Here is a 25516-nt window from a genome sequence, read left to right as displayed (position 1 = left end):
TCATGCACTGCTGTGGGCATTTGAAGACCTAACATTTTCCCAATATTACTTAAATTGGCTACAAATATGAACAGCACAGCAAAACAGTGTTCTTCTATCTCAAACCTCTGTATTTGGTCCACCTCAGATTGCAGATCAAGCTAAAAAGTATGGAGTTGGCCTGTGTTTCAGGAGCTTTCTGCCTTGAGCTCTGGAAACTGGCAACTCAGAGCAGCAAGTTCTTGCGTGGTGCAGCAGTGACTTCTGTGATGCTCTTTCTGTGCTGAGAGGTACTGCTTTCTTCAGCAGTTTTGGAAAAAAATGAAAACTGAACGGTCTCTGGAGTGATTGAACTTTCAGAATATAAAAGGGGGTGGGAAAGTGCCCTGATGCGTACCAACATTTGCTGATGTCACTTTTGTTTGTTGTGGGAGGACCTCAGAAGTATGTGTGCTGTTTGACAACACGGGGTTCAGATCCTCAACTTTTTTGGGCTGGAGGTACTCCTCCAGACCTTCTGTAAATTGAGTGGTACCCGTTTCAAAAGCTAGTTCATGTATTGGAGTGTTTACTGCTGGCCAGTTGGGGGCGGTGGGGGTCCACCAGGTAGGGAGGGACAAGCCTCAGTTTGCAATTATCTGCATATCTCAACACACCTTGTGGTACCCTGGCTTAAGAATCACTGGTTTAGACTATGAATATTTGAATCCCTTTATAATCTCTCATTTTTTTCTTCCACAGCACATGCTACTAGTGACCAGCTGGGGAATAGAGCACACAACGTAGAAGAAATCTGTCCAGAACTGTAACTGCTTGTGAAAGACACAAACTTAAACACACTGCTTCATGGTTTTTGCAATTATGGCTCTTAAATGCTGAGAAGCATATCAGTTACACTATTGTATTGCCAAGAATGTTAATAACCCTAGACTCATTTTAGGCACAAAAACTGCCTAACTGGTTTATTCTTGTGCCTAGTATTTCATGGAGAATACTGCGTCAGCATCCATCAACCCAGAATGGCATTGCTATATACGACACTGAGTAACTTGTGTAACATACTGTCACTCGTCATGCTTTAAAATACACAAAGCAGTATCTTTGGTTTTGTTCGCTATTTATTTGACAATACTCTAGATGTGATATCTTGTGGAAGCGTTTGGAGTTCGAGCCAAAGCGTACAGCAAATACCAGGTTGACATTGTATTAATGTACTTATATGATAAATTTAGCATTGAAAAGGGATTATTTTAGTATTGTAACTCTTCTTTTTCTCTAGATTTTTTGACCTATTCATATAGATTTGAGTTATGCCATGACTCCTGTTTTTCCCAATCTTTGTAACAGAAGAGCTGAATTATTTTTGTGGTTTCAAAATGCTGCGTTTGAAATCCATTATTAGTTTCTGATTGAGACTGCACTGACTTCTGGTGGGGTATCTTTACACTAGAGATGTGCTAACTTGAATTCTATACCCGGTTGTTATCCCTCTCTTCCAGGAGGGCTAGATTGGTTTTAGAGCTTTCCTTATTTACCTGTCTTGTCAGAACTTGAGTCTTTACAGCTCTTCAGACCATGCTACCAAACATTACTCTCCACCGATTCCCTTAAGATGTGGCTCAAAACCCTCTCTGCCTCCCCTGTTGCTATGCTGTGTACTTGTGCTGTTACCATCTGAGAAGAAGTAGCTGTCTGAGTAAATCCACATCAGGGCAGTGGAGATGGGGAATGATACGTGCTTGTGTGGCATCAGCTCTTTATGCCACCCAAGTGACTACTGGTGACCTTGTCCCTCTTGGGGTTCGTAACCCAGGCTGTGAAAACCACTGGCTTGTGTCTCCTGATCCAATGCAACTTGCAGTAGCTGATTCTGTAAAATGAAGGCTCTTGGGAGGAATAGCTGGGAGGCTGCCGTGTAACTTGACATACTGTTTACAGGGTGGTTGATAGCCCTGATGGAGAGACATCACTGAACCTCCAGATTACTGTAAACAACAGCCCACTCGAAGGATTTTGACTATGGTGAATGTTCTAGTATTCAAGGTAGTACTTGGTTTTATTATACGGATGAAGTATACTTAAAGCTATGGCTTAGTTTTGGAATACTTTGTATTCTGTCTATTTCTCTTAGTTTTGATCTAAACTTGAGATGTTGCAAAAGTTCATATAATTATATGGACTTGTTTTAATGACTTTCTGTCTACTGTACATGTGAAGTTTGAATAAAAGAATGAAAGTTATTTTACAGTTACTTGGATTCTCATGTGTGAGCTTTCCTGAAACTTAGGGTGTGTAGAATGAATGAAGGGCAGGCACACTTGTCACTGGGAAGCTGTGGTACTTCTGTGGGATATTGCAGTAGACAAGGGTCCGTATGTGAGCTGTGCCAAATGGGTGTAACTGTGTGTTTTCTAGCATCCCTAATTGATGCTTTTCTAAGCTATGTGTTGCCAGATCTTGTGACATTTCTGGTGGTGTTTTCCTTAAAGTCCAACTCTTGGGTGAATAGCTTCAGGGAAGGGAGATGTGAGAATCTGTTTTCCTCTAGACCTCATGGTTGCAGAGGATGTATTGGACAGTAAGGTTTCAAATCAGAAGGCAAGCAGAACCTCATGGCCATGAGTTGAGGGATAACAGAAGAGGCTGACTTGATTTATGAGGGCTTGGGGTCAGCAGAGAGCTTCTCAGATCTGTTTTTGTTGCTTGAAATGGTGGTTGTGCAAGACCCCAATTGAAAGGTCTCTTCTACTTTAATAATATAATAATAAAAAAATACAGCTTGATAAGTGTTGCTTTGGGTCGGATCCTGAGATGCTGAGGCTCCTGCTGGATGTGAGACGATAGATTTGTTGCTTACAGAGGTTGTCACATATTCCATGGGAATAGGTCCTTTCCCATTTCTCTTGACACATGACAGTTTCTAATGCGTGCGTGTGTGCATGTGTGGGGATGACGACAATGTGTGCTGGATTTTTTTATGCTGTGTGTGGTTTCTTCCTTTCATTCGGCAGTTCTTTTTAGATGCCTTTTACCTCATGCACTGCCATGGCCCAAGTAAGAGCCAGATGGTGACATTTTAGGAAGAATACACAAGTGGTAGAGCTGGCTTGCTAGATTTAGAGACTTGTCATAGACAGATCCAGGTGCCAGTACTTGTTTGACTTGGCATAGTTCATTTTTCAGTGTTGACTCTATTCAGCATTGTAAACCCATTCTTTCCAATACTGCGTGTGCCATCTGTTAGTTGAGGACAAACATAGCGAACGCTGTGTAGTAGAGACGGCAGTTTAATACTTTTAGGTTCTGAACCTACATATATTGATTGTCCAGGGTCTCGTTTTCCTCTAAGGTCCTATGGAGAAGCTGCTGTTTGTATCCTTGGGGACTTAAAATAACCCCAAAACAAAAATATATATATAAAAAAAAAAAAAAAAAAAAGGGCCTCTCTCCCCTCTGTGGCAAGTCCATGGACCTTTGGATGACGTGGACATGTGCTTTGGGGAATGTCATGTGCGTGCCCCAGCTTTTAACCGTGAGCAGCTGGTCTGGGGTGTACAAGTCCTGTGATTTGGACTAAGACCTGTTGTGGAGCTCTTCCTGGTGGAGGTAGTATTGTAGTTCAGCTATAGTAATATTAGTGTGAAGCATGGGTTTTTGCTAGACTATCATCTTAATGTCCAAATCATCTTAATGTTGTTATAGAAAAAATTCTGTATGGCATTTTGTGGGTTGTGAGGTTTGCAGTCTGTTTTCTGTAGTTGCTTCATCATTTCACTCACTTTGGGGACGACTTGATGTCCTTTTTTAAAATATGTGTTTTTTAAATTGCTTCAATCTGGAGAGTGGGGTTATTTGGCTTTAGCCATGCTTCCCTTTTATTTTTTTAAAAACGTACAGAGGTAAGTGTTTCTGAACTTGTGCATATTACAGGAGGGAGTGTGGCTGGAAGGAAAGCTATTGACCTCTGCCCTCCTTTTATAACTACTCCTTTTCAAAACAGCCTTCCTTTTCTGGCGTGGAGAGAGAGAGAAATCTTCCCGCAGGAAGAAAACAAGATTCCCCATGTGTTTTTTAACATCCCAGTGCTTGGGCAGGAGCCCAGGTAATACAGCAACATGTGGTGTAAAAACAGACCCTGTCACCACTTCTTACTAATTTTAAAATTGAGTTGTTACTTGTCTGTAACGAAGTTTTTGCATGGAAATATTTTTCTAAACTTGAAGTCCTTTGTAAAAGAACAAACAAAACAACGTTGTCAGTCGCTTGGAAATAGCTTCTGTACATTTTATATTGGACAGTGTCATTTGCAAATAGCATTAACACGTTTCCTTAAGGAACTTTCTTTTGACGTCAGCGCCTTGCCCGTCACGCCATCAACATGTTTTCTCACAGCCCGATCCCCTTGTGAAAGTGCTTGGTCTTTGTGCAAGTTTTGTTTCTCCGATACTGTCCTTCTTTTAACCTGCTTCATCCTAAGCGTTTTACCACACGTTGAATAATTTCACATACTGATCGCTTTCCCACATTTTGAAACCAGTCCTGAAAGTGTGATGCAAAGCAAATAAAGTTGTGCTGTTCCCTGCTCCCGTGCACGGCGGTGTGAAACGTCTGTTCTCTGGGGAATACGGTGCTCGCCGCCGCCGGGAGGGGCACAGCCGGCCGGGGGGTGTCCGCTCCCTCCGCCCTGCAAGCGCGGGACGCGCGCTCTGCTCCTGGCGCTGCCGTGTGCCCGCGGTGCCGCTGCCCTGGCGCGGCCGGGAGCGCAGACCGGGCTCGGGGCAGGCAGCGCGGGTTACGCCGATTTAAAACAAAGGGTTTTGGTTTTTTTTACTTAAAGAACTAATCGAAAACCCCGGTTTTGAGCAGTTCAAATGAAGCCCCACTACTGCGTGCGGAGAGCAGGGGCGTTTCATCAACGGGGGGTGTAACTTTCTGCGGCCCGTGCCCGGCGGGGGAGCGGGAGTCCGCGGGCCCAGGCACGACGGCCAGCGCCCGCCGCCGGCCCCGGGACGGCGGCTTCTAACCCGCCAGGCCCAGATCGGAGCGCTTCCCGGGTGCCGGAGCGGAGCGGAGCAGCGCTGCTGCGGGGAGGGGCAAGCCGGGGCGCGGAGAGCACGCCTCGCTTCTCTGCCATTGGTCTTCTAGTGTCGCTCCAAGAGCGCCGCGCTTGCTGGTTGGGTGCAAGTCTACTCTCTGTATCCCCATTGGGCCGTTTTGCGGTCATTCAGGCTAGAGGGGCGGGACCAGGAAGTGCCGCGCCCTCTCCGCCGTGCTCCCTGGCTGCCTCACCTCTTCCGGTGCGTCTCGGCTCCGGGCGGTGCCGGCAGGAGTCCTTCATCTCCGCCTGGTGATTGGCTGGGTCTTGCCTGCTGCGTTCTTGATTGGATAATCTGCCTGCCACTCCCAGCCATGGGCCGAGCCTGCGGACGGCTCCGCCCCTACCGAGATGCACGCCTGCCGAGCCTCTTTCCGGATTGGCCGGGCGGGCCGCCACTCAGCGGGCGGGGCCTCGGCGAGCGTGGCAGCAACGGGAGCGCAGTGAGCCCCACCCCCGCCCGCCGCTGAGGAGGACGAAGAGGAGGATGAAGATGACTGTGGACTTCGAGGAGTGTCTGAAGGACTCGCCGCGCTTCAGGTGCGGCGCGGGGAGGAGGGGGGTGCCCCGGACCCCTGCCCTCGGCCCGGCTGCGGCGCCTGTCAGCCGGGCTGCGCCCTTCTCCTCAGGGAGGCCCAGGCGCCCCCCGCACCCGCGCGGGGACGCGGCCTGGCCCGCCCCGCCCCGCCCCGCCTCGCCGACCCGCGTCAGGTCGTGGGCAGCGGCCCGTGGCAGCGCTGAGCCCCGCGCGGGGCAGACCCCTCCCGGGGCTGAGCGCGCCGCTGCTCGGGGCGCGCAGGGGTCTCCTTGCCCGCGCCCTCGCACCTCCGCGCCAGCAGGGCCCTGTGTCACCGCCCCGCCCCGCGCTCGCCTCGCCTCGCCTCTCCCGGCGCTGCCCGTGGGGCGGTGGGCGCGCGCGCTGGTGTCCCGGTGCCGTCTCCGTCGCGCTTCGGCCAGACCCCCAGCAAGGCCGGCGCGGCGGTGGAGCCCACCAGCAGCGCGGCCTGGCTCGGAGCCGGATCGTGGCGGGCCGCGGGCTGCTGCGGGGCAGTCGCGTGGCTCACGTCCGTGGAGCCCGCGTGGGGAGAAGCGGGCGCAGCCCAGCGGCAGCGGCTCCGCTCCAGCTTCCCTGCGGCGGGTGAGCCCTGCGGCGCGGCGCGGCGCGGCACGGCACGGCTGAGGCGCGGGGCTTGGCCGTGTCGCGCTGGGCTGTGTTCTCGCCCTGGCCCTCGTGGCGGGGAGGAGGAGGAGTTCAGGGGCGTGGTGGCTCGCAGGCCCTGAGTCACCATCTCCCTGCCCTGCTTCTCCAGGTGTCGCCCAACACTGATGTCCTGGTGCCTGTTTGTACAGCTGTACAGGCTCTTTTCTTGAGTAACGAGCTCTGCAAATCTTAACGTAGCGTGCATCGTTTGCGGAAGCGTCCCTCTCTGACAAAAGTTAGTGTGGTCAAAGGCGTGCGGGTGCGTTAGAAAGCACCGTGTTTGGAAGTAGAGCAGTGGAAAAAACACTGGTCAGACCCGACACGCTCCTTTTCAGCATCCGGTCTCTGCCCCGTGTGACGGGAGACTTGGCAAGAGGGGCTAGGGTCTGACCCAGGCCAGGGCAGTTCTTATGTTCTCCGGGTTCGCAATAGAAAGATTTGAGCAATTGCGGATAACGTGGTGGCAAGCGCTGGTCTCGGAGGAGGAGTTGCCATGGACCTGCAAAGTATCACGTGGAGGGAGAGCTCCTCTGCCGGCCTGTTTTACTGCGTGCGAACCACTTCTGCAAAAATCGTGTGCTGCTACGAGACGGGAAGCACTTGGGGCTCAGTGAGACATGAAGCATCTTCCTTCCTGATCCCCTTTTAAAATGCTGACAGATCGAAGGGCAGACACAGATGCGAGGCACAGTTCTCGCTTGTGTGTACGTCTTACCGCAAATGAAGACGTTGCTTCGAGGAGGGGCCGGATCCGGAGCAGGGCGAGCTGGCTTTGGACAGAGCTCCGCGCAGCAGGGACTTTTGGCAGAGAAGTGCTAGATAAAGAATTATTAAGATCGTGCTTGCGCATGCTGAAAATAAGGGAAGAACCCAACCCAGCTTTTAAACTGTCAAGGATTGGTTGAGCACTTAAAAAAAGTCTTTTTGTAACTATGGGATGATTTCCTTTCTAATATGTGAAACAAGCATAGCATAACAGAGCAGAGAGCCCTTTTGCATTTAAAAAGGAGAAGCAAATGTAGGTGATGTGGAAATCTCTCTCTAAGTGAAATCTTAAGTGTCAAGTCTTGCTAAAAAAATAAAAAGGATTCTGCTGATTTTGTAACATTTAACTGTACCAGCCCATTAGAAAATGTGAGTAGAACGTTTCAAGCTGAAAAATACAGTGGGAAGAAGTTATAGGTGCTTAGGGTCATTTTTATTTTGTTCGCTTCTGTCACTGCTAATGAGAATTGTAGATTCTTGCTGTTTCGAAGGGAATGTCTGTTTCCTGAACTCTGAACTGCAGGACAGATGGTGAGAGAATGAGGGAGAGAAAAAGTATAGAGAAAATGTGTTGCCAATTAGTACCTAAAAGTGAAATAATTTCTTGTCTCTGACTAGTTTGTAGGCATTTCTTTTCCAAAATGACTAGTCAGAATTGTGTTCGTCTAAGCTTAGCTAGTGTGGTCTGGTAAGTCTAGTGTATGTAAAATGGTGACTTCTTGTTGCCTGTGTTTTACAGGTTGATTTTATTTTTAATGTTTTTACATTAGTCTCAACCTGGCATTAAATCTGGCCTACTTGATTGAGTACAACTCGGAGACGCGTCTTTGACTGAAGGAATGCAGGCCCAGCACTGTTGCAGGATACCTCTGTTTAGCTTCTGAACAGATTTCAGTGAATGTTGTGGAACTGTAAGCCTCTAGGAAGGGCACTCTAGGATCACAGGAAAGTAGTGCTGGAACGGACCTCACAAAGTCATCTAGTCCGGCCATCTGCCCCAGACTATAAGCCGAGTAGACATCTAACTTGCTCTTGAAAATGTCCAAGGATGGAGAATCCACCTTTCTCTAGGTACCCATTCTAATATTTGACCATTCTCATAGCCAGAAGTTCCTCCTCGTCTCCAGCCTTAGTTTCCCTTGCTGAATCTTGAGGCGATTGCTCCCAGTCTTCTTCCCTCTGGTCACAGAGAAAAGCTCATCTTCATCCTCCCTGTAATTGTGTTTCAGGTATTTGAAGACTGTTATCAAATCCTCCCTCAGTCTTCTCTTCTCTGAACTAAGTAATCCTGGTTCTTCTAGCCTTTCCTCAAGTTTTGCCTCCGTGGTCCCTAATCATCTTTGTTGCTTTTTCCAATCTGTTCGTATCTTTCTAGAAGTGTGGGGCCCAAAAGTGGATACTGTGCTGGAGCGGGCAGTTCGCCCGTCTTGCTCCCACCCAGCAGCAGTGGTACCTGCTCGACTGCCTGTCTGGTGCACATGCCGCTCCGCATCCCCCCTGGACTCCGCTCTGGCACTTTAGACCAACTGCCGGGCCCAGACTACAGAAGCCAGGGATGTTCAGGTTTGCCCAGGATGGATGGTCTCTCTGGGTATGATCCAGCGTAACCCCCAGGGTCTTCTCTGTAGTAATGTAGCTGAGCCACTCATTCCTGAGTCTCTGTTTGTGCATGCAATGATTTTGTCCCAAGTGCAGGCCTTTACTTCTCCCTGTTGAATCTCATCTGGTTCACTGTGGACCATTTTTCCAGTCTATTCAGGTCCTTCTGGATCCTAGCCCTGCCTCCATAGTGTCTGCAACTTTACACCCAACTTGGTGTCAGCATCGTATTTGCTAAGCGTGCACTCAGTCCCATTGTCCAAATCATTAATGAAGATATTGAATAGTACTGGACTGAGGACAGATCCCTGGAAACCCACACTTGATGCCTCCTCTTAGCTAGACATCGAACCATTGATGGTTGCTCGTTGCGTGGGATGATCTAACTGTTTATGTAGCCACCTCACAGTTCTTTCATCTAGTCTGTATTTCCTTAGCTTGTTGATGAGAATGTTATGAGAGACAGTGTCAAAAGTCTTGCTAAAGTCGAGGTGGACCACATCCACTGATATCTCTCCATCAGAGTCTGTCACCTTGTTGTAGAAAGAATCATGTTGGTCAAGCATGACTTACTCTTGGTGGATCCACGTGGCTGTTCCTGATCACAAATTCATGCTGCTGCCTTTTGCCCTGGTACACACCCCTGCTCGTGGGGTTAACATAGGGAAAAATGCTGTGGGTGGGGTAGGAGAGGCTGGGGCCAGCATCTGGGCTGGTCCCAGCAGCCTTACCTGGGGACCTGCCGGAGCTCCAGCAGTAGTGATCTGGGTGTGTGGAGCCTGGCCAGCAGCCGGGGTGTGGCTGGGGCTGACCATGCTCTGGTTTCTGGCAGTGCGTACTGCTGTCACGTGTGCCGCCTCACTTATTTTTTTTTGGCGTGGATATTTTTGATACTGGGATCTCCTGGTATCGCACCCCACCCCCCGCTGTAGTGCTAATTAGCGATGTGGTGAATGCCTGTGTGTGTCGTGTGGTTTGCAGCGCTGCAGACGGGTTTGCTGCACCACAGACTGCATGTGCGTGCTCATCTGGACACGCCCAGTATGTTCTGTTCTTTATAAAAAATATGGAAGTTCTCTTTCTGTCATTTGTCAGGATCTGATGTGGTTTTACTAGCTTTTAGGGCAGATTGACTCATTTTCCTTGTACACAGAAGAATATGAATGAAATATCTTTATGACTGTGTTTGCTTTAATCTTCTGTAATGTGGTAAAGTGAAGCAGTATTCTTTATTCCATTACAGATCAAAGAGAATAATTAGTCTTAATTTTATGGGCTTGAGATAAGACATAATGCAGCATAAGGATACTCAATCCTTGTGCTCGAGTCTGTTGGGAATTCTCAATGAGTTCTCAGTCTCTTTGCTGAAAAGATGAAAATTCTTTTTATAGCTTTTGGTTGAAACCTACTATTTTATAACTCATGTTTTTGTGACTTTTGTTTTTATATTTATAGAATTTAGTGGTTCTTTTATACATTGTCCTTTGAAAAGCATGAATTGAAGTCCAGATTATTTTCCCCCTGCCCTCTAAATATAGTTTGAAATCATTTCTGCCCTAATTGGAGCATGAAACAATCATCCACCCTTTTGTCATTGCAAGGCTAGATTAAATCTTTCCCTTTTCATTAGGTTTGTCTGAAAGGACCTTCTCTTGCCTTTTCCTCCATTGCTTTTGGGGCAAATGTTTTTCTTCTCATTGTGGAATTGAAGCTTAGTTGATAGGATCCACTGACCCGTGGGACTGTAATTTGTCAAGCTGAAATCCAGGTTATTTAAGAAAGCGAGCCACTTACTTAAAATAGCTTATATCAGGGCACTGAATATCCAGCACACGGGTCAGATCTGGCTTGTGGCCCTGTGTCATCTGTCCTGTGGGGCTTCTCATGGGTCCACCACTCACCCACTGAAATTTGGCAATAGGTGAGTGGTGGCACCACTCTCCTGCTGCCAAATTTCTGAACCCATTGGGAGTCCCAGGCCTTGCATGTTAGATCTGGCACCTTATCCCAGCACGCAGGGTCTTGTCCTGCTGTGGAAGGCAGGGAGGGAGTGACACTGGGCCCCAATCCTGGCATGTGGGCAGGCAGAAGGGAATGGTGCCAGGCCCTGGGACCGAGTCCCAGCATACATGGGGCATGAGAGGGCAGTGTAGGGGGGAGGGGGGGATGGTGCTAGGCCCCTGGGACTCGATCCCTGTGTGCAGGGCGGGGGAGGGCCGGTGTGGGCCTCAGGGCTCCTTTTGGCTTGCAGACTGACTCCACTTCATTCATTTGACCCGCAGGGCCACTGACCTGCAGCACCGCTGCCCTATATCATGTTTCAGTGGGGTCTCTGTGGTGTATACACTGCTTTGTGATCCGCTACATTAGGATGCCCTGCACAATACATGGTTTAATCCCTTGCATGTGCCCTAGGTATGCAAAAACAACCTCAGATTGGCACATAGTGTGACTTGGTATGAAGGACAAAATCGAGACGTATGCAGAAAAACAGTGAACAGGTATTTCTCAAATTCAGTGCATTTATCACTTCTATTTGAATAGGCTGTTTTGATAGTAAACACAGGATCAGTATTGTAAGAGGAAAGTGATGTGTTTACCTCCCAGTGCTCAGTTCTGGTCCTTAAGGGAAGCAGCAGTCCAGGAAAGCTTGTCCTTGGCATCTTCTTGATATAGTGCTATGACAGCGTGCTGTCAGTGTATATGTTACAGTATCTAGTACTCTGTCATTGTAATCCTGCAGATATTTACAGTACCGTATGGCTAATATTGTGCACATGTAATCCTCTTAAATTTGTGAGGTTGTTAATGGGCTTAAAGTTAATCATATGTCTGTGATATTAGGATCGTGGTCTAAAACTATTTACACACATGAAGTATCTGAATTAAGATGGAACAGTGATGGTTATACTCGATGTTGCGTGGATGCTGACACTTTGAACTTTCACTCATTGAAAAATTGTAGGTGTTCAGCTTTTGTACACTCAGGCTCAGAGAGATTTTACTGGTGATGTGGTAACTCAGAACCTTTTTTAATTTAATCCAGTCCTTCTTTCAAAATGTCTTTTCATTACAGACGATGAGAATTGGAAGGGACCTCAGGAGGTCGCATCTAGTCTAACCCCCTGCTCAAAGTAGGACCAGTCCCAACTACATCCTCCCAGCCAACGCTTTGTCTAAACTAGGTCTTAAAAACCTCCAAGGATGGAGACTCCACCACCTCTCTGGGTAGCGTGGATCAGTACTTCACCGTCCTCCTCATGAAAACCTTTTTCCTAATATCCAACCTAAACTTTGCTTGCTGCAACTGGAGCCCATTGCTCCTTGTTCTGTCATCTGCCCCCACTGAGACCAGCCCAGCTCCATCCTCTTTGCAGCCCCACTGCAGGGAGTTGAAGGCTCCTATTAAATCCCCCCTCAGTCTTCTCTTCTCCAGTTTAAATCAGCCCAGTTTCCTCAGCCTCTCCTCACAAGTCATGTGCCCCAGCTCCAAACCATTTTCATTGCCCTCTGCTGGACTCTGTCCAACATCCTTTCTGTAGTGGTGGCCCAAAACTGGACACAGGACTCCAGATGTGTCCTCCCCAGTGCTGAATAGAGGGGAAGAATCACTGCCCTTGATCTGCTGGCAACACTCTTGCTCCTACCGATGCAGCTCAGGATGCCATTAGCCTTCTTGGCAACAGGGGCACACTGCTGGCTCCTATTCGGCTTCTTGTCCCCTGTCACCCCCAGGTCCTTCTCTGCAGAGCTGCTGCCCAGCCCGTCACCCCCAGCCTGCACTAGTGCATGGCATTGCTCCCTCCACAGTGCAGGACTTTGCACTTGTCCTTGTTGAACCTCCGGAGATTCCTTTTGGTCCAATCCTCCCATTTGTCCAGGTCAGTGAATCCTAGCCCTACCCTCCAGTGTATCTACTATTCCCCCCAGCTTGGAGTCATCTGCAGACTTGCTGAGGGTGCATCCATCCCATCTTCCAGTTGATTGATGAAAGCACTGAATAAAACTGGCTCCAGGACTGATCCCTGGAGCACTCCCCTTGATACCAGCTGCCTACTAGACATCGAGCCATTGACTGCTACTCCCTGTGGCAGATGCTCCAGCCAGTCTTCTGCCCACCTTGCAGTCCGTTCATGCAGCCTGTATTTCCTTAGCTCGCCTGTGACATCGCTGTGGGAGACCGTATCAAAAGCCTTGCTAAAGTCAAAGTCCATCACATCCCCTGGTCTCCCCTCATCCACAGAGCCAGTTGCCTCGTCATAAAGGCAGTCAGGTTGGTCAGGCATGACTTGCCCCTGGTGAATCCATGCTGACTGTTCCTGATCGCTTCTTCTCCTCGAGGTGTTTAGAAATGGATTCCTTGAGGATCTGCTCCATGATTTTTCCAGGGACTGAGGTTTGTCCGACTGGTCTGTAGTTCCCTGGATCCTCCTCCTTCCCCTTCTTGCAGATGGGCACTATGTTTGTCCTTTTCCAATCATCTGGGATCTGTCCTGATCACCATGAGTTTTCAAAGATGATGGCCAATGGCTCTGCAGTGTCATCAGCCAACTCCCTCAGCACCCCCGGGTGCATCCCATCTGGCCCCATCGACTTGTATGCTTCCAGCTTTTCTAAACGGACCCTGACCTGTTCTTTCACTACTGAGGGCTGCTCACCTCCTCCCCAAACTGTGCTGCCTGGTGCAGTAGTCTGGGAGCTGACCTTGTCTGTGAAGACCGAGGTACAAAAAGGCATTGAGCATTTCAGCCTTTTCTGCCTGCTCTGTCACAAGGTTGCCTGCTGCCCCCACTTCCCTCTTCAGGAAGGGATGCACACATTCCCTGATCCTCCTCTTGTTACCAACATACTTGTAGAAACCCTTCTTGTTACCCTTTATATAGGGTATATATATGGATATATACCCAACATAGTTATTCCAGCAGGTATGATTTATGCTTTTTATGTTGCCTTCTCTGCATATATTAATTGGTAATGGCCCAGGACAGTTTGCATTTTATGTGAAAGAGCAGAATGTGAAGATCTCATTAATAACTCTTTGGTGAAGGGGGTTTGGGAATAGAGCAGGGGCAGGCAATTATTTTGGGCAGAGGGCCGCTTACTGAGTTTCGGCAAGCCATCGAGGGCCGCATGACAGGCAGCCCAGGGCACATTAATATTAATTTTCTAAATTTTTTAGGGGCCCCGCGGGCTGGATAGAATGGTCTGGTGGGCCGCATCTGGCCCCCGGGCAGTATTTTGCCCACCCCTGGAATAGAGTCTGTGGAGCTTATGCAGGGAAGAACTGTGACATTTGGAAATGAAGAAGCTGCCAAGGGGAGGTTCAGTCAGGGTGAGAAACAATATAACAGTGCCTGACGTCTAATCTGGAACATCTTGGACGCAGATGTTACCAACATCCTTTTCACGCGAGGGAGCAGGGCTTAATAAGTCCTAACCAAGAGATTGGTGATTTCAACCACATTATCTTGTGTTTACATCAAAGTTCAGGGTTTGAAATTCTGCTTCTGTGCACTTTCGTAAAGATTACCAGCTTAACATTCAGGCCTTCTGTATCTGATAATTAGAAAGTGTTCGGGGAGAGTGCCTCCCTCTTAATCATTGGTCTCATCCTTTTTGTGCACTATTTACATCAGTGAATAAAATTGTGAAGTTTTTAGAACTACATGGTAACTTCAGAAACTCAAAAGAGTATTTTCCAGACTTGCTTAGGATTTATGTTACCTTTTTTGGCAGGGTATTTCATTAAAATCCTAAGGATTATGCCTTCTACCACACTGTAGTTTGGACTGAAAAACATATTTGTAATTTATTTGGCAGGAAATTATGGAAAATATCACAAGGCAGGATAAAGATCAAGTGACTCAAACGACACTGGCCAAACATTTGTTTGTGATTTTGTAGTTAGCATTTCAATATTCTAGTCAAGCTGTTTTCTTACAGGCAGTTTTTGCGGTTTGTGATGAGGTGAGCACATGATTAAGTTGCAATGTAAAGATGCTTAAGGTGGTCTTTAATAGAATACACTCGGTTTCAGACAATGTTTTGTCCTGAATCATCTTAGTGATAAAATGTAAAGTCCTTCAACTTCCCATATAGTTATCACTCATTGAAGTCTTGAGCATTGGCTAAATTTTGAAGACCTTTTTTTAAAAAAGAGAAATAATAATTTTCATGTTACTCTTCGTCACTGAAAGGAGGGTAGCCGAGTCTTAAAATCAGATTGCTTGTAATAACATAAATGGATTAAAACAGAGTGTTTTTGGATGCACTGTCTATATATTTGTGTAAAATTCAGCAAGTGTTTTTTAAATTCAACTTGCTTCTATCTGATGCGTATGTTTAGAAACTGCTTTCCCCCTCGATAAGAGGAAGCTGATGTGCTCAGCTTATTAAACAACTGGGTGGCGTGGCATAAGTAATGAGTACAGAAATATTGGTTTCAGCCTTCCACCAACAAATATAAACAAGTTATGTGGGTAATCTAAAATCTGGATAATTTAACTCTAAATTTTCCTGTTTTTTCTGAATGCTTCGTTTTGCGATATTTATAGTACTTCTAAAATTATTTTATCCTACATTATTGACTTAACTCCAACTCAGTGTGTGTTTTTTGTCTTGGAAGTTTATAAAGATTAATTGAAAGATGAGTTTACAGTGAAAATATTAAAACATATAGGAGGATCACTGGATAACTCACATGATTAAAAAATAATGGCAGCAGGTGAAGTGCTGAGGATTTGATTTTAGCTAAAATTTAATCTGATGCAACCAAGTTTTCTTGCTGAGAGCTTGCAAATACTTGGTAAAAGGAAGATTGATATTTTGGGGCAATAGAGCTATGCTTGAAATTCAAGTTAGCAAATGCACGATCCATATTTGTAAATAGGTTCTCAATATCTTGAGATCAGTATAGTATTTCATATCAAAGTAAAATTATTTACAAAGTTGAAATGATTTGTTTATTAGGATTTCAAAGGAGGCATCTCTTGCGTGGTTCTTTGGCACTGCACAGTCTGGTCCGTGTTGAAGCATTCAGAGCGACTGAAGTGTGCTGGGAGTCCTGGAAGCTGTTACTTGCATGTTTCCAAAGTCTAAAGCTGACTTAGTAAAATTCCTCTTGATGTTTTGAAGAAAAATTTCTGCTTGTAAGAAACGTTGGAAAGTGGCAGGTGAAAACATATTTTTTAGAAAAGACTTTTTCTTGCAATATTCATGAAAAAGCTGGCAGCAAATAGGAGACGCCATTGCACAGTTTTGACGACCTCTCAAGCGGCATGTAATCTTGAAAGTGTTAGTTATGAGGAATGCCACCATAGGAAGGACAGCAGCTGACTCTGATTATGGATGCCTTGTTTTTCCTGGCCTTTTGTGGCCTAATTGTATAAATAAGGTGGTAGAAAAGTTTAAGGTTAGCTGTTGCTATGGTGGACAGGCCTTCTCCAGATGGCACTTGTACTGTAATGGGAGTTGGGTGCAGATTGTCCTTCTCAGAGGAGCGTTCTGGGCTCGTTCTCAGTCCGGTTGTGTAACAAGCGGGAGGAAAAGCCTAATGTTCCAGCCTTGGCAGTGTTTGAGAGGAGTATCCTGTCTTGCTGAAACGGGTGGATGAAAAGACCTATGTGGTGAATTCCATGCTTATAAAGATGTTTGGCTGTTTAACGTACAAATCAAAATATTTGAGTCATTGGTTGTTGGTAATGCTGAAGGACAAGATCATTGTTTTGTAACAATATTTTGATGGAACGGTCTGCATAGTGCAATTTAATTAGATGCTCAAAGCATATCAATATTTTGATTTGATTTTTGTCAGCAGATTGTTTTCAGTATAGTTTTGTCAGTATACCGTTTTTCTTTGCTGTGATTTCAGATCATTTTACTTCAAGTATTTGCTGTCAAACTGCCAACTTGATTACTATTTACTGTTCTCTGTGAAACTTGGTTACATTAGTAGCCTGAACTTTAAAATACAATGTTCTAAGGAAGTACTCCTGGAATTTAATTATTGGCTTAATAGAGGGGTAGCAAATGCCAGACAGATGTGCTGAACCTCATTCCTGTTTTGGATAACTTATTTTTTTTGCACATTTGTAGTGGATTTTTAATGGTAATTTAGCATTATTTGTCTTATAAACAGAAATACTCATCTGCTTTGGATAGAACATGAAATATTGTGAAGAAAGACTCATCTGAATGTGTTGTTTAAGCCCCAGCCCCCCAACCCAGAGAGCTGAGTACATGTTCAAGGATTTGAGTCATGTGGGATATTTTGGTCTTGGAACAATTGTCAGTGAAGAAGTATAATGTTTTTGACACTTGTGTACTGAATAAAACACAAGAATATTAAAGTACAGTCTTGGGGTTATGGGGAAAAACAGAAGGGGTGTGTGTGTGTGTGTGTGTGTGTGTGTGTGTGTGTGTTAGGGAATGACAACCATGATTTTTTAATTGTGTTTTATCTGACTTTATTATTCAGAAGTATTGACATAAATCCATATTAAAACATGTTTGAAATGTTAGGGTTTAATTTCAATACGTAAATGAAAATGATAACTATTTAAAAAGCTAAAACTAAAGGGTTATTATGTTTATTAGCAAAAAAGAAAAAAAGGTATAAAGCTTAGTAGATGCCTAGAGTATAAGGGGGATAGAGGTGTACTGGGAGGTGCGCACTGGGTCACCTTGGACTATGATGTATCCTTCGGTATGTTTGCTTCCCTAGGCAATGAATACTCTGTGACCTTTTTGAGTATAGTTTGAAGCATATGTTTATAATAAAAGGAAGCATTCTTTGATTTAGACTTTGATTAGGTGTATTGAATTCTCTAAGTGTGTAAAAACAAATGAACAAACCCCCCAGGAATATGAGTACAATGTGCCAGTAATGTGTCAACAAACTGTAGACAAACGAATTGGAAATCTTGTTGTATTCGGCACAGACTCCACCTGTGCTACACGTAGTCTGTAGCGAAGGGAAGAGACTGCAGCATGTCCTGCAAGTAAACACGTGCAGGACCTAGCAAATAATGGATAAGATCCAGTTCTTATTGATCCTAGCAGAAACTTTTCTGTTGATATGACTGACCAGGCTCTGGATTTACAGAGCCCAGTTGCCCCTTTCTGAGCTCTTGATGTGAGCCCCAGATTATTTAGCTCAGTCTCTTGAGATCTTGCCAATGGAAAGATACTAAAAGTGAATGGGAGAGAGCCATGCAGGTGACTGTTTAGATCTACTTGTGATGCAGTTAGTAATGTTTTAGAACCAAGCCAATTTGTCTCCTTCCTCAACTGCTGTCTTAAAGACCAAATTGGAAATGTTGAGGATATTTTGTTTGCACGTGAGACAGCTTTGCATTATTTAGCAAGAAGCATTACTAAGAGAAGATTTGAAATCTGTAGTAGCTTAATCGTTGCTATTTTCTGTATGAAGTTGGATGAGAGTTCGAAAACTGAAATATGATGCTGTTGCTGTGCAGCGAATGTTATAGATCCCAGGCTGTAAAGAAATGGATCAATTCCAAGGCAAGGAAAGCCTTGTTAACTGGAACATTTCTGTTGTTCGTAGTGTTGCTGCCTGCTTTATTGCAGGAGGTGGATTGTGTCAAGAATGAGGCAAGGGTTATAACTGTTCTTGTGGCTAGGTTGGGTCATGGATTTTGTGTCTGATGCACAGCAGATTGCTTAAACCGAGTTTTTGCACATGGCCCTTAGCTGTGTGTTCCTCATTTCCCAGGAGTGTCATATGAGAGAGCTGCAGAAGTAGGGGAGCACTTGCAGTGGAAACGGAGATAGGTGGTAGTCAGAGATCCTCAGCACCTCTGAAATCTGGAGCCCGTGTAGTCACTCAGGTTGGGTATGCAAAATTAGTGGATTTATTTGACAGCTTTGGACTTAATCTCTCTTTACCTTAATTCTTTGCCTATAAATGACAATAAGAACTCCTATGTCCCTCTGGAAGAGGGGAACCGATGCATTAATGTTTGTGGGTTGCTGTTTGATAAACACCATAGAAAAGCTAGTGGGGAAAATGAGTGGCTTACTTGTTGGAGAATTTGGATGGTGCAGTAAATACAGCATGGGGTCACACATTCTTTGAGAATAGAAATGTGCAACAGCTGCCTTCTTCCTTGAACACTGTTTGTTTTGCATTGAAGGAAGCAGAAATCCTCTGGGAATGGAATATGTGATCATGTGATTGTGTGTTTATGCACTATGTAAAAAAAGAAAACTAAGGCAGAATTAAACTTGTACAACCTGCCTTAATTCTGACATTTCCTAAACACTCTGCAGCCTTGGTACAGGAATGCTGAGCCGAGGCTCACCCAGGACTACAAATGGCTCCTTTTCTGTAGCAGCTTCCAGTATTCGTAAGCCTAGGAAGTCCTAACTGCAGGCTGCACCCCTGAAGCATGGTATTTCACTTGAGTTGATCTACACAAGTGCTCTTAGTTTGCCTTTTAGCACAGGTATTGTAAGTGAACACCACTAATTCTTTGGGACAGTCATGAGGAAATAGCATCAGTAGATCAGGGTATAGGGCAGCTATTAACTAGGGTGTCAAGGGAGGACAGTGAGCAGAGAACTCTGGCTAATGCCTACTGCCTCTCAAATGCATGTAAGGCAGTAGTTCTCTATCTTTTTAGACCCAAGGCACCCCTCAGAAAATGCAAGCACTTAGTTTTCACTCATTTTGACTCTAGAAATATATGGGAATAATCCCATTGCAAAGAGCTCAGACACAACAGGTCAGAATGTTTTTAACCCTATAGATTCCTATTTGAAATCTCTGGTTTGTCTTCCAAGTCATGTTTGCACACCTAACATGTTAACGTTGTGGCACCCTGGTTGAGAATTGCTGATCTAAGGATGATGTCCAGGGAAACTCTGGAGGTGTGCATAGATCAGACAAATGATGACAGTCCTACAGTTTCCTGGGTTGCCTCTGGCCACGTCTCCTTCCTCTTCTGGTAGATGGACAGCTTGTCTGGGACCTGGAGGACACTTTGTAGGGCTATGGATGGGTTACTGGGCTAGATGGACCTGTGGTCTGACCCATTATGGCATCTCTTACATTATTCTGCTTTTTTTTGGATGTTTTCAGCAGCATTGGTAGAAGGAAAACCTGTGCTCGGAGTTCTCTCTGTCATTTGAAGTATGAAACGGATTGTGATCAGGCTGCCTGATTTGATCTTTAAAATCATTAACCCTTCAAATACATTTTTATGTTTTGAAATGGATACAATGTTCAGAGAAATGTGTGGACATATGTAGTGAAATGTGTTCCATCTGTCCAGTTTCAACAATGACACTCTGCAGGAAACTGATTTCCATCTTTGTCTGAGCCAAATGCTAGTTCAAGCCCAAAACTGATGCATATCAGTAGGAAATGGCCGTTATAATGCAGCCTGAAATTTTATGCCAAATTGAAATACTATGATTTTTTTAGTGATTTAGTGATGCAGTAATTGTGGTGAAAAATGTACCCAGCACCACAGGCACTTGAAGAACAAAATGTTGTGCCGTTATGTTTGGAAAAATGTACCCAGTACCTTAAGCCCTTCAAGAAAGAAATGTTATATTAATTATGTTAAACGAGAGGACAGTAAGAAAGCTGTAGAAATGAGTGATGGAAAGTCTGATCGGGTCTTCTAGTTTGCCCTGTTGAGTGCAAGATTGTTTTGCAGTAATTTTAGAGTGAAATCATGGCAAAACTTTTTAATGAATTTTTATTTAAAATATGTTTATATTTGCGGGTAGATTGGGTAAAGAAGGGGTCAGTATTTTAAAATCAGTTTTACTAAGGTAGGGCAGCCTTTTTTGGTTTTTTAGCTGTAGGGTCAGAAGGGACCTTGTAGATCTTCTAGTTCGACCCCCTGCCCTGGGCACGGGAGAAAACTGGGCTCAAATGACCCCAGCCAGGTGCTCAGAATATACTGAAACAGCATGTTAAGTCGAGCATCAAAAACTGAATGTAGGTTCTCATACAAGAAAAATGTGTTTTACAAATATATGTATCAACTCTCCTTAGCTGGAGTGGAGCTCAAGAAAAAAAATGCCTATGCAAAGCATCCTATACAATTCAGAATCTAGATTCTATGTTAAAACTCCTCCAAGAAGGTGTTCTCTCAGCTATGGTGGGCTGGTCTGCCCTGCCCTTTATGCCACTGGCTGGGAGGTATGAGGATAAATAGGGAAATATTTAGGGGCACCTTCACACATGACTAATTGCTCCATAATTTGTTCCCTCTACTTAGCAGTTTAATTTTATATAGACCACCTTTTCTCTAGAAGTCCACCATTATAAGTAGAAATGATTTTGTTTCACAATTTTAACACTTCGGTTTCCTACGTTATGGCTATCTTCAAGAAAGGCAATAAGTCTGTGTGTGGGGACTATTGAGATAACTGCCCTCTTTTCCACAGCAGGGAAAATCCTCACCCGCATCCTCCTGAGCTATCTTCTACCTCTTGCTCAGAAAGTCGTGCCAGAATCTCAGTGTGGCATACTTACGGGCAGTATATCTTTAGGTCACTGTAAGGCAAGAAGTTCTTGCTGTCCGAGTTGATGGCTCAGCAGGGAGGCTAAGTAGTCTGAACTCATTTTATTTACTAGCTTGATATTAATTTATTGATATGCATCTACCATTATGGTTTCAGTTCCTGGAAAGATATAAAGATACTGTCTTACAGAGTAGAGCTGGACAGTGAAACACCACTTATATTTGCAAATGGAAAATCAACACAGATATTAGACAGCGTGACTTGTAGCTGGGAGTTTGTGCTGAGGATGTTTCCCCAGCATGAATCACTGCAGACTGGAAATTGCTTTGCACAATGGGAGCTCTTGCTCTGCACGTGTACAGTGCGTAGCACGGTGGTGCCCTTGTCCGACACTGCCTCCATACAAACAGCGATCGTGCATTCAGGGGAGCAGAGGAGGTCTGTGATGGCCTTGCCTAGCGCTGCGCGTTACACGTCCAGTTTCAGTGGAACGGAGTACAGTCATGGGAAGTGGCTGTAACACAAATTGATGATTCAGATTCCATTTCAGTGAAGGGGACTATCATCGTTGCCTGTCTGGATTTCTAGCATTACTCCAAAATATTTTAGTAGCAGTCGATTTCACCTGTTTTTAGAACATTGTCACTGACTCGCTATCTAGCAGTTACACGATGTTGTAAAATCCCAATGTGAAATGACAGGTCCCTGGTTCAGTAGTAAATGCTAAAGCAGCTGTGTTCTTCTTGTGCTAAGAACTGATGATTATTTAAAGTTCTTTTCTTAGTCTTGCTGGTGAATCCTCTCTCTCTGAGACCACCTGAAAAGCAGAACATGTTCATTGGCCTGTGCAGATTTTGTTTTGGTTTATTTGGCTACACCTGAAAGAGCTGGTGGGAGAACAGTAGTCCACACAGTGAATTTCCCTTGATCCGTAATAACTTGTAGAGCCCAGGCTGCTCGTGTGCCTCTATGTAACTAGGGTGGGGGGAATGGGGTGCCAGCCCCGGGTGCTGACTGTGGGAGGGTGCCAGAATTGCCCCCGCAGTCTTTGCCATGGGAGCTGGGCGGTGCAGCACTGTACCAGGTGTGTATCTGGGGGGCAGGGGGCAAGTAGAGTGCGTGGAATGATGCTTCCTTCCCCACCCTTGCGAGCCCTTGCCAGAGCAGGCACAGCTCTGCGCCTGGGGGTGGTGGGTGGTGAACGGGGCCCCGGGGGCAGCTCCCAGGGAGTCTGGGTATTGGGATGCTGCTACCGAGTGCAGCTAATGCTGCTATGTGCGGCAGCAGCAGCCCGGGACAGTAAGCCTTCCCTTCCCCCTCCTGCCTGGCCTCTGCTACGATCAGTGTACCCCCAAGCCACCCTTTGCTGTAGAAACAGTATTGCAGTCATTTCGGGTTGGTTGGTTGTTTTTTAATGCAGTAGTGCGTGATGCAGTCTTCAACCTGTTTGCCATTAGCTCCTTTGTATTTAGTGACTGAAAGTCAGCTGCTGTTTTTAGTTGCGGTATCAGTGACAGAGGAAACTAGCAACGTTCAGAATTAAAATCCTTCGGTAGCTGGCCTTTTGTTTTAAAATCAGTTTTAAAAATACCTAACCAGAATTAGTTGTCCTGGAAGGTCAGACACAACTGGTTATGTGCTTTCTTTTATCTAAGCATAGGTGGTTGCTCATGCTTTTATCCTACATGTTCTGTCAGTGTGAGGAAAAAACACTTTCTGTGACCTTTTAACTTACAGCAAACATTCATTGAGATTTTATTCCCTTATTTGTTAGGGCCCTGGTTATGCTGTCTTGTTAGTTGTTTTTTTTTCTCCCCACTAAATCTGTTTAATTTTTTCAAAATTTTGAATGTTTTCCTCCACTGAACTGACCCTTGATTACCCAGTTCTGTACCAGGACTTGTGTTTTGCCAGCAAACTTGATTATTTTGCAGATTTCTTCTTACTGGTCATATGAATAAAAGTCAATCACATAGGTGCAAACACAGGTCCTGCCGGATGTGTTTTTTCAGGCCCAAGTAGCTCTATTAATTTTTCACTCTCCTTTAAACCTGTTTTTTCTCCATTCAAATAGCTGTCCTCCACATACATTTTGACCTTGGAAGTGCACAGTATCAACCGTTTTCCTGAAAACGGCCATCTTTTCTCTTGCTCTCAAGATTTGTCAGCGGTGCTGTTAAAGCCCTTAATAGCTTTGAGGTCCCATTTCTGCCCTTTTCCCCAGGAGCTGGAAAACCTCGATGAGGAACTGATTCTGGAATAGCACTGGTGCTGGGCTCTGTGGCTGAGGCATTGTTTTGCTAAAACTTTTCTGAGACTAGGAACTCTAACTAAAGCCGTGATCCTGCAGAGAGGTCCAAAGAGTTATGCTTAGGTCCCTGCACATTCGTGGAACCTTTATCGGGTTGGGCAGGATCTGTCCATGCGACGCTTGTAACATGGGTGGGGTCTACATCTTGGATGGTTTTAAAAAACATCTGGTTTAGTTCATGATGGCCAACGTGACCTACTTGCAGATGCTGCTTTTTGAAAACGGCTTTGCACCCAGGGACAGTCGCCCTAGTCCTGTGGCGAGGGTTTGTGTGTCCTTTCCCCTCCCCACTCCTCGCCCGTCCTGTTCCTCAGCGATCACTGCTGTGGTGGCACTGTTCAGGTTACTGGTCTATTTGCCTAGGTTTTTTTTTTTTTTCCTTAAATCTTGGTAGTGATTTCATATAACTTAATTGAGAACAATTCTTCTGTTTCTAGAGTGATTTTTAAATACTGTTAATGCCAACTTTTCTTCATGTTGTCACAGTTCTGGCTGGGTTTTCTCTTACCCAACATTTTGTCAGTCTTTGCTTCCTGTTCTTTCCTGATTTCCTTTCCACTTTTTTTACTTAGTTTTCCTCTTGGAATTTGTATGGCTACTAAAAGCTTCTGTTTTCACAATACCCACACTTACCACTGAGAAATTCACAGAAATAATACTAACAGTTTCATCTAATAGATTTATGCTTGCTATCTCTTGAAAACTAAATGAGCTCTCAAGGCTGCCATTGTTTGTATCATGTTGTTTCTTTCCTTTTTTAAAAAAAAACCAAGAACATTAGATTCCTTGGAATGGCCTTTTATTTCTTTCAGTATTTTAAGCAATATTTCACAAGTATTTTTCTTAGGCCCAGGGAGGGAGAGAATATTATCAGTTTGTGTTTTATTTCCTCTCCTAAACCCATTCTGTTATTTTAAAAACTTTTTATCTCTACTAACAGAATTCCTCTGTGTGTCTTCCTTTCTGCTTGCTATTTAAACTCATCCCCAGGATCTCTGTGTGCTCGCAGCCAGAATATTAGACCTTTTTGTCTGTGTGTAATCCATGGCTCTTCTCTACGCCCCGTTGTTCTCAAGAGATCCCATGCATGTCACTCGCATATTGTTTACGTGGGTCGTAGGTATGGATGATATTTTAGATGAGTGGTGCTCAACCTTTTTCCGTGGCAGACTGGGTGGGCAGTGTCTGATCCGTCTGCAGGCTGGATCCAGCTGGTGTTCCTGATCTGGTGCCTGGGTCAGGTGTAGTGGGACACACGGAGGAGGGAAGGGGGCAGCCCAGCCCTGTTTTAGATGATAGGACAGAGCCTTGGGTGAAAAAACTTGCTGTCTGAACAGCCCAAGTGTAAGCAGATGCAAGTAGCCCATGTGGGAAGTGGAGAGGAATGCCACAGAGAATGAGGTAGCAGAGGCAGGAACCTAAAGACAGTAGATTTTAAGTTGCATTTTTAGTACACTTCATACAACTAGGAGTGGACATGGCCAAAGCATGATTTTGAAGTAGCTCCTGTTGTTTTAGTTTAGTGATAAATTCCTGACACCTGGTTTGCATTACTTAATTTTATCTGTTCGTTACTGGTTGGAATATAGCCCAGAGCTGCTGCATTTCTTCCAGTCTCAGCCTGGATCTATTCCACCTGTCCTGCAGAACTGCCTACGCTAGCACAAATCACAGGAGTTGTGGTCTTGTTGGGCAGCTAGGTTCCTCTGTTTGCTGACCACAAATGAGTCACTGAGTTTCCCTGTGCTTTAATTCCCTTTTTGTAAAACTGAGATGATGCTTGTTCTGCCTCAGGAACATAGGGCTGTAGTGGAGCTTCTGTGTCATGAACGTTTGGTTCCCAGGTATACCAGGCAAGCGAGTCACATCGGTCCTCTCATTAACCAATCCAGCTTCATCTTAAAGCTAGTTAGGGGTTGTTTTTCCATTTCTTCCTGCTACTCCTATTGGGAGGCTGTTGCAGAACTTGGGAGCTTTGATGGTTGTTGCATCATCATGGTCCTTTAGCTTAAATAGCTTTTCTGCATCCCTGGTGTTTTGTTCTTTCTCCACAATCTTATGTATA

General features: G+C 45.2%; 2 protein-coding genes across 4 annotated transcripts in view; both read left to right on the top strand.

The window, feature by feature from the left end:
* Positions 1-4571, top strand: part of PPP1R2 (protein phosphatase 1 regulatory inhibitor subunit 2) — a 28886-nt gene extending 24315 nt beyond the window's left edge. For both annotated transcript variants that reach the window (XR_009463563.1, XM_059731278.1), the window contains one exon: positions 721-4571. Coding sequence is in view for 1 of the 2 variants with exons in the window: in XM_059731278.1 (XP_059587261.1) it covers positions 721-788 (68 nt within the window). In the remaining variant the exon portion in view is untranslated. The remainder of the gene's footprint in view (positions 1-720) is intronic.
* A 920-nt stretch (positions 4572-5491) lies between these two features.
* The window catches only part of ACAP2 (ArfGAP with coiled-coil, ankyrin repeat and PH domains 2), a 100617-nt gene continuing 80592 nt past the window's right edge, over positions 5492-25516 (top strand). Inside the window, exon 1 of one of the 2 annotated variants that reach the window (XM_006264140.4) lies at positions 5492-5614. In XM_006264140.4, coding sequence (XP_006264202.1) covers positions 5562-5614 — 53 coding nt within the window. In that variant the 5' untranslated portion in view covers positions 5492-5561. The remainder of the gene's footprint in view (positions 5615-25516) is intronic. The other variant, XM_014595805.3, reaches the window with a different exon arrangement.

This window comes from Alligator mississippiensis, chromosome 7 (assembly GCF_030867095.1).
Source record: "Alligator mississippiensis isolate rAllMis1 chromosome 7, rAllMis1, whole genome shotgun sequence".
In the NCBI taxonomy this organism is placed as follows: Eukaryota; Metazoa; Chordata; order Crocodylia; family Alligatoridae; genus Alligator; species Alligator mississippiensis.
This window is presented reverse-complemented; position numbering and strand designations above follow the sequence as displayed.